The 10,000-nt window shown below is 47.2% G+C and overlaps 1 protein-coding gene across 3 annotated transcripts in view; it reads right to left on the bottom strand.

The window, feature by feature from the left end:
• The window catches only part of LOC117734584 (septin-9-like), a 75,141-nt gene that overhangs the window by 51,396 nt on the left and 13,745 nt on the right, over positions 1 to 10,000 (bottom strand). The window contains exon 1 of one of the 3 annotated variants that reach the window (XM_034538736.1): positions 1,038 to 1,194. The exons of the other annotated variants lie outside the window; for them this stretch is intronic. Coding sequence (XP_034394627.1) covers positions 1,038 to 1,092 — 55 coding nt within the window. The 5' untranslated portion in view covers positions 1,093 to 1,194. Of the gene's footprint in view, positions 1 to 1,037; positions 1,195 to 10,000 lie in introns of those variants that run through there. 3 annotated transcript variants of the gene reach the window in all.

Here is a 10,000-nt window from a genome sequence, read left to right as displayed (position 1 = left end):
ACGCTCCGCTGCGTCTGTGCCACAAGGGCCATACATCACGATGCAGAGGTGACACAAAGGTATTACCACCCACTCAGCCCAGCCAAGGGCCACACACACCATTGACAATCACAACAGTGACCCATTCTGTTGGTGTTACACATGAGCGCGAGCTGTCTAAAAGCATGACTTGCAGCCACATCGTTAAAGCCCACTTTCTCGCCCCTGATGCCCCTCTTTTCTGAATGCCACTTATCTTTCTGCTCTGTTGCACTGTGTAAGCCGGCGGTTTAAAGACCTAAAGGGAGGGAGAGAGAATCACAATACATACCACAAGCAAACTGGTGTTGACAGAGGAGCAGCTCCGGACAAGTGCGGATGCGTTCCTAATGGCTATGTGTTTGTGAGAGACAGGAGACAGACAGTCAGATAGACAGACAGGTTGTATGGGGAGGGGTTTGGCCTGTCAAACCAACCCCCATCCACCAGCAGCCAGGCCAAGGAGAGAGGTGCTGAGGATGGACGAGCTGCTGAGAGAGGAAAGAGGAAGCACAGCCGTTGGACGAAGAGGTGGAGGAGAAGGACGAGTGGGAGGAGAGGGATGACAGGGGGAATCTGTGGGCCAGGGGCAGAGAGATGAAAAGGAAGAGGAGAAGGGGGAAGAGATGGGGGAGGTGTGCCAGGTGTTCCCCTCACAGCCTATAGTCACTTGCTGTCTCCTGGGAGCTCAACGTATGGCCTCCCTGTCAGAGAGGCTGAATCTGAATTCTATCTTTGACACATCTCAGATACACACACACACACACAGACACCCACACCCACAACAAACACGCAAACATGCATCACAACAAAAGAGACGTCAGAAGCAACACTATTAGCATGGTTTCCCTTTCAACAACACCACAGCTCACCGCTAGACGTCAACAAGACCTTCGCACTCGCTGTTTTTTTCCAGAGCCGCTCGGTGCCAATCAAACATGTGGAAACCATCTATAGTGTCCTCAAGGCAGGTTTAAAGAGTGCCTCAGCAGCAGAGCTCAAGACAGACAGAAACTAACCTTCAAAGTCTGATAGGATCCCTTCCAAGTGAGCGTTGACAGTGGAATCAGACATTTTGGGGAGCAAGTGAGTATGTGCGGGTGTGTATAATGCGAGAGAGAGGGAGCAGGGTTCCCTTTCCCCAGCCAGGAAAAGTCTTCTTGAGGCGCAGTCCCGCTTTTAAACAAATCCCAAATTAGGAGCCCATGCAAGAGAGAGAGAGAGAGAGAGAGAGAGAGAGAGAGAGAGAGAGAGAGATAGAGAGAGAGAGAAAGAGAGACGAGGGGGAAAAACAAAGTTGAGCAGCTCGCTGATCCAAACCCTCTCTCTATCTCTCCTCTCTTTCTTAAAGCAGCAACTTATTTTTCTCTTCTCCTTCTCAACTTCCAGAGCTTGGAATGAGCAGCGATGACAACCCCCCACCCTCCCTCTCTCTCTCTCTCTCTCTCTCCCCAGCTCTATGTCTTCCCTCCCCCCTTTTCTCCTTCCCTCCATACCTCCCTCCCCTTCTGCAGCCGTCCTCTCAGACTGGTTCCTTTCTGTGAAAGCTCTGATTTTTGACTGGGCTGGTCAAAGTATAAACATGCACCATTCAATCGTACTTCCTGTGGGCTCGATCTCATGACTAACACACCCTAGGCAACTGATGAAACACACAAAGCCATACTCTTGTCAATTTAGGCCAACATTGACATCCTAGAAGCACATATATCAGCACGCTTACTTCAAGTCACACAGAACAAAGTCTCCATCCAAACATTTCTTTACGTGGATGGAGTGAAAGTACAGTAGATAGATAAATAAATCCAGAGTGGAGACAGAATCAAACTATGGACTAATATGGTCAGTACAGGCTCACGCAGGCGGGTAGAAGATCGCCTGACTTGCTCAGTCGCTCTGGAGGCAGACATCAATAAATAAGTTGCCTAATGACTTAATGACCATGTGAATGAGGCTCTGTGTGTGTGTGTGTGCGTGTGCGTGTGTGTGTGTGTGTGTGTGTGTGTGTGTGTGTGTGTGTGGTGGGGGTGGGGGAGAATGAAGCAGTTGAGGGATGCCATTTTCTGTATGTGTGTATATTTGTGTCTGTATGTGTACATGTACAGTAGTTTTCCAATGAACGCATGTCAAGATTTACTTGTCTTGGTGATGATAATAATGATGATGATGATGATGATGATGATGATGATGATGATGATGATGATGCACAAGCAAATCAACTCCGACCAAAACAAACTGCTGTCTCACAGTAACCGTTGGTGTAAAAACAGTAGTAGTAGTGGTGTGTGTGTGTGTGTGTGTGTGTGTGTGTGTGTGTGTGTGTGTGTGTGTGAGGAGACTCTCTACTCACGAAGCTCACAACTCTCTTCTCAAGCTTCAAACACTGCTTCCTAAATAAGTGCAGCTCTGAGAGGTAGCAACAACCCAGCGAAAAATGAAAAGATACATGAAATGAAAAATGCATTTGGAGAGATGAGAGAAAATAATTTTTATTTGATCTGGAATAAATCCTTACGGCTGTAAAGCGACAGAAAAAAAATTGTTGTCATTTATCATAAAGCATTTAGGACATGTCCGGCAAGCTTACTGACAATTTGTTGCTTACATTGGAATAGAGGTTTGCGTTTTCTGTTGATTTAGGCATGTTTACCAATCATAAACACAGATGTGCATGATGTCCACAAACACACACTAACACACAGATTTAAAAACAAATATGAGGCTTTACTGTACCAAAACCTGCAATCTGATTTTAATCTTACGCCACATTTTCCAGCAGTTGAATTATGCAAAAGAGAAAACACTCTAATCGTCAGAAAAAGATTCTGGCAAACATGAAAACTGGACATGTGTCTGGAATATTTAAAAGCCAGGACAGGTTAAACACATTTCATGTAGCTGGCTGGGAAATCTTACTCAAACCAATTGGCTCATCCGGATATTATCATCTATAGTATTTGAGCATACTTCTTTCCTTAAGGTATGAACCCCACTATATCTGACACTGCATCACCTTCTCCAGCAGGGGTCAGCGTTGCTCCTATAAATACGGCCTGTTGCTGTGGCCAACCATGTTAGTGGTGTCACCAGCATGCAGTAATGCGATCATCTGGAAATAGATAAATGTAGAGAATCCTGCACTAGACACACCCTCCACCCACACACTGAGTCCTGCCCAACACACCAGTGTCAGGTTCCTCCACTCCCTGGCACACACACACACACACACACACACACACACACACTCGCATTCAGACTTAAACTCAGATGCACTCACAGATGACAGTTTTGTAAACACGCACACACTTCAGTAAGCAACACATGCATGGAATCTGCCCTTTATTCACTAAAAAACGCGCACACACACACACACACACACACACACACACACACACACATATATAGAAAAAGCACACTTCCTTCTACTGCATATCCTTGCGAGCCCCTGCAAGCCCAGGCAGCACTAATTCAATCTGCTGAAACAACTGTCACAGTGTTTTCCGACCTCATCTGTAAGAACTCCATTCACATCACAGCAGTCATAGTGATGCGGTATGCAATGCACTGCTCTGAAAACAGTTTTAATCTGCCACTATCAGAACATAAGCCTCGTAGGTGGTATATAAGGGCCTGAATGTTTTTGCAAGATTGTGAAAGGTTATACAAGGTCATGTCTTTAGCTTCTTGTGGTGTGAATTCCACCACAGCGACTCTTCTTTCTGGGAAGCCCGATTACTGCGCCATGATTATCTTCCTTATGAATAAAGGGTTTACCTCTAAAAAACAAAAGTTTTCTTTGTCACCAGTGAGGATGAACTGGAAGAGATGCAGGAGACAAACGCAACATTACCCCAATAAGTATCATGAGGAGATAGAAATGCTATCTGTGGGATTTTCTGGTTGTGATTTTATTTATTTTTTTGACAATGTTGTATTTTTTTTGTAAAAAAAAGAAAAATTATGTTGGAATTACAATTACTAATGTCTATAGATAATGAGTCTTTTGGGGCCTCAGGCTTCCTGTACATTAGTGTATTGTTATGTATTTGATTAGGCAGCTGCATGGTGTTATGTTGCTCTGCAGGATATAGATGAAGAAAGACAGAGACAGCCGCCTACTGTTTAAAGAAACCCAGACCACCACCACTCTAAAGTAGGTTCCTGCCCTCGTGAGAGCTGAAAAATGAGAAGAGCAGAGTGGGAGGAGGAGAGGATAACTTCTATAAACGGATGCCACGCCGCTGTGGCAGTTGCGAGGGCAATGCCAGGGCAACAGCGGTCGATCTGCGCACCAACAGGTCCACATGCCTCGGCGCCAGTCTGCTCCCTCCCCTGCAGTCCGGCCCGGGATGGTGGACGGACTTCCCGCAATCGCTGGAATCTGAGATGTAGCTCCAAGAAACATCTCAATTTGGACCAAACACACACTGGGCAGTGTGATGCAAGGATTCACCTGAACTGTAGGATGCAACTACATGATTCACCACCAACATCTCACCGCATCTAGCTCTGAAGAGCATCACCAGATGGAAAAGGGGAAAACACTTTAACCTTGTCAATAATTGTGTCAATACTAATCTGTCTATAAAAACGTAAAGTACTTATATGGTTAACAAGTTAAATGTTAAAAAACAATTAAGAAACATTATATAATCTCAAGGTATATGTTACAGCAAATGCAAGTATGACCAGCACATGCCTGTTTTACAGTGTAAATAATGATCTGTGATTCATTTCAGGTCATCTCAGGTGGAGACAGTCGTTGTTATTTTAAACATTACCAGTGTCAACTACAGAGGAAACCTCAACATCCTGCAGAGGTCATCCTAAAACAACCAAAGCGTTGTTAGCCTAGATGCAGACAGCTTACCTATGAGTCAGGCTATGTCAAATAAGCCATCTGGATCAGGTCAAATGGGTGCGTGTTGAGCGTGAGTGAGTGCGTGCATTGAATCTGTGTGTTCAATTGTACATGTGTATATACTTTGGACGTGACTGGCTAGTTACTGCAGCTCTGTTTACATGGCAACCTACATAACAAGCCACTTTACCTGGCTCAAGACTTCAGAGGGGAGACGAGGGAAAGATGGACTAAACAAGAAAAGAGAGCAGGGGAATTGTGGGAAAAGATGAGCCAGTTGTCTCTCTGCCTTGGGAGAGAGCTGACATGGCTTCAATGGAAACGAGAAAGCAAGAAGATTTGAGAACGCAATAGAGAGACACACAGAAAGAGAGCAGCTTTAGTACGATGTAGGACAGGACAGGATAGGACGGTACAGGACAGGACAGGACAGGACAGGACAGGACAGGACAGGACAGGACAGGACAGGACAGGACAAGACAGGACAGGACAGGACAGGACAGGACAGGATAGGACAGGACAGGACAGGACAGGACAGGACAGGATAGGACAGGACAGGACAGGACAGGACAGGACAGGACAAGACAGGACAGGACAGGATAGGACGGTACAGGACAGGACAGGATAGGACGGTACAGGACAGGACAGGATAGGACGGTACAGGACAGGACAGGACAAGACAGGACAGGATAGGATAGGACAGGACAGGACAGGACAGGACAGGACAAGACAGGACAGGATAGGACAGGATAGGACAGGACAGGACAGGACAGGACAGGACAGGACAGGACAAGACAGGACAGGACAGGATAGGACGGTACAGGACAGGACAGGATAGGACGGTACAGGACAGGACAGGATAGGACGGTACAGGACAGGACAGGATAGGACGGTACAGGACAGGACAGGATAGGACGGTACAGGACAGGACAGGACAAGACAGGACAGGATAGGATAGGACAGGACAGGACAGGACAGGACAGGACAAGACAGGACAGGATAGGACAGGATAGGACAGGACAGGACAGGACAGGACAGGACAGGACAAGACAGGACAGGACAGGATAGGACGGTACAGGACAGGACAGGATAGGACGGTACAGGACAGGACAGGACGGTACAGGACAGGACGGTACAGGACAGGACAGGACAGGATAGGACAGGATAGGATAGGACGGTACAGGACAGGACAGGATAGGACGGTACAGGACAGGATAGGACAGGACAGGACAGGATAGGACGGTACAGGACAGGACAGGATAGGATAGGACAGGATAGGATAGGACGGTACAGGACAGGACAGGATAGGACGGTACAGGACAGGATAGGACAGGACAGGACAGGATAGGACGGTACAGGACAGGACAGGACAGGACAGGACAGGACAGGACAGGACAGGATAGGACAGGATAGGACGGTACAGGACAGGATAGGACAGGACAGGACAGGATAGGACGGTACAGGACAGGACAGGACAGGACAGGACAGGATAGGACAGGACAGGACAGGATAGGATAGGACAGGATAGGACAGGACAGGACGGTACAGGATAGGACGGTACAGGACAGGACAGGACAGGATAGGACGGTACAGGACAGGACAGGACAGGACAGGATAGGATAGGACGGTACAAGACAGGACAGGACAGGACAGGACAGGATAGGACGGTACAGGACAGGACAGGACAGGACAGGATAGGATGGTACAGGACAGGACAGGACAGGATAGGACGGTACAAGACAGGACAGGATAGGACAGGATAGGACGGTACAGGACAGGACAGGACAGGATAGGACGGTACAGGACAGGACAGGACAGGATAGGACGGTACAGGACAGGACAGGACAGGATAGGACGGTACAGGACAGGACAGGACAGGATAGGATGGTACAGGACAGGACAGGACAGGATAGGATAGGACGGTACAAGACAGGACAGGACAGGACAGGACAGGATAGGACGGTACAGGACAGGACAGGACAGGATAGGACGGTACAGGACAGGACAGGACAGGACGGTACAGGATAGGACGGTACAGGACAGGACAGGACAGGACAGGACAGGACAGGACAGGACAGGACAGGACAGGACAGGATAGGATAGGACAGGATAGGACGGTACAAGACAGGACAGGATAGGACAGGACAGGACAGGACAGGATAGGACGGTACAAGACAGGACAGGACAGGACAGGATAGGACGGTACAGGACAGGACAGGACAGGATAGGACGGTACAGGACAGGACAGGATAGGACAGGATAGGACGGTACAGGACAGGACAGGACAGGACAGGACAGGATAGGACGGTACAAGACAGGACAGGACAGGACAGGACAAGACAGGACAGTACAGGATAGGATGGTACAGGACAGGACAGGATAGGATGGTACAGGACAGGACAGGACAGGATAGGACGGTACAGGACAGGACAGGACAGGACAGGACAGTACGGTGCAGGACAGGACAGGACAGGACAGTACGGTGCAGGACAGGACAGGACAGTACGGTGCAGGACAGGACAGGACAGTACGGTGCAGGACAGGATACTCTCAGCTGCAGTGAGGATTGCAATAATATAAAAATGTTTACACTTGCATAGCTGCAGTGTACGCGTACAAGTCTGTATTATTCACTGAATTGTAAATGTAGTAAAGATACATTTGGGGGAGGAGGTCAGGCAGTTTCACAATATCCCACATCACACAAACCCCCTCGTGTGGCCCCAGAGCTCACATGGTGAAGTAGCTTCTTCTAGAGCATGTGCACAGCTGTAGTGACAGCAGCTGTTCTTAACTAAATGTTAAACAGCAGCACCCAGCCAGGCTCTGCTAACTTTAATCAAATGCAGCACCTGTTGGAAACATGGCTGCGCACCCCCCCACACACACACATACCCCCTTCCCCCCACCTCAATTAGCTTTGCAGTGTGCCTGTGTATTTGTGTAAGTGTATCGACTGCCTGCACGCAGTCGATACGTGTGTGTGTGTGTGTGTGTTCCCTCACGCTTGTTAAATAGAGCGAGCAGCTGTCCTCCATCACAGATCGCTCTCTCTCTTATCTAATGACACTGTTTAGTACATCAACAGGCCTGCATTGTGGTCGCCATACGCGTTGCTCCAGCTGTACCTCGCATTTTTGTTCTACTCAGCGTGGTTGCCGTGGCAACTCACCCAACAACGCCAATGGTGAAGCAACGTGGCCACAATTTCCTTCAATGACATTTTCCTGTTAACCTGAGGGTGATACTCAAAACAGGGAGGCTCACCCAAAACAGCACACGGTGTCTTGTGTTAGTGTTCACAACAGAGAGAGAGAGACATAAAAACACATTTAAATTAATTCAACTCAGCACCTCCACCTGGTGGGGGAAGCTGATTTTACATATGACTTTTCATATGGTCTTACAGATATCTTTCATTGAATTCATTAAAGCTTCATATGGTCAGCCGAAGCTGCTCTATAAGCCATGAGTCCGAGCTGACATGAGGCATCCTCAGATGACCCGGCTGGGATAAGTGTGGACACGTCAGCCCCTTTACGCTCCATTCTCAGTCTCTGTGTGGCCGATGGCCAGTTTCCATGTTGATTCATGTGGGAAGAAAACGGAGGAAACCAAAAGGCACCCTCGCACATGAGCATCAACACAGGGGGAGGAAAATTAGCAAGTGAACAAAATTGATTTGTCCACGTAACATGGGAGAGAGACTCTCTTTGTTCTGATTTAAATACAATTTTATAACATGTGATGTGAGCCAGTAGAAGCCAATAGACCACAAGAGGAGGATGCTCTTATTATTATGATTAATTATTTTATTAATGCAGACTCTATGTACTGTCATGCATATTGTATGGACTGTGTTGGCATCAAACCATTATCATAATATAATTATTACATTACATTAGATTTTATCCAAAGCGACTTCCATTCATACCCCGTAGGCACAGCTACGGGGAGCAATGGAGGTTAAGTGTCTTGCTCAAGGACACATCAACCTGAGATGACCTGAAGGCTAGCAGAGGCTGATCCTCTGATTGAAAGACAGACCTTCTAACCACTGACCCAGTCAATTATAAAAGTTGACGATGTGATTGGAACTGACAAAACATTAGAATAACGGGGTCATTTGCTCACATTCAGAACACAAACTCCAGGGCTCCCGAATGCTTTGTGCTGTAATCAATAACATTCTCCATCGATGTCATTAACGCTCCGGGATTGGGATGAAAAAGTATAAAGACGGGGAACACCTGACACAGGGCGAGCGGGTCAAACCAACACAGAACTTTAAAATAGGTAAGTGGCGTTTGAGACCGGTGATCAATTTAGCTTGTAATAGATTTTAATATTTTTTACAGTCAATATTGAGGGTTTTAATCGGGCTGCCGTGGTTCGGGCTCAGGTTGGGCTTGGACAGAAATGATGCCGGTTCATGTCGGGTCGGCCTTCGTGTTTTAGACCCGATCATAGCACTATTTTGCGTGCACACATCATACTGACCCAAAAGCACATTGACAAACACACGGACACACTACAGACTAGAACGTATAAATGCAGATTTAATCCAGTGAACATTCACTAAAACAGAAACCTACACAAAGTCCTGCTGAGGCTGTTACAGCTGACTGGAGAAAGCACCTGGAGACAAGGGGCCACAACGAGCGAGAGAGAGAGAGAGAGAGAGAGATTCCTCCATCACACACTTGTCAATGATCTCACCTACATCCAGATTTCACACACCGTCTAGGTGCTACAAGCTATGCTAGGTCACAAACACACACATGCTGCTGCAGGCGTTGCTTCACCATTTCCACTCCAGGCTTCTTTTTTTTTCACGCCAATGACCTTTTTAACAACACACACTAACGCTCGTAAAAATACCATTAAAAAGCAGACAGCATATCCTCACTAATGACTTTAGCATAATGTACAAAACACCTAAACACACACACACACACACAGACAAACTCTTCTCAATTCAATATGCATATTGTTTACAGGATCCAACAGGATCCATACAGCACCAGAGGGGCTGTATGGAGAAAGTAAGGATTTTTATTTCAACTTACTAGTAAACTGAAGCAGGGCTTTCTCTCTCTGTTAGCTGAAGGAGGGACTGAC

Source organism: Cyclopterus lumpus, chromosome 8 (assembly GCF_009769545.1).
Source record: "Cyclopterus lumpus isolate fCycLum1 chromosome 8, fCycLum1.pri, whole genome shotgun sequence".
Lineage (NCBI taxonomy): Eukaryota > Metazoa > Chordata > Actinopteri > Perciformes > Cyclopteridae > Cyclopterus > Cyclopterus lumpus.
This window is presented reverse-complemented; position numbering and strand designations above follow the sequence as displayed.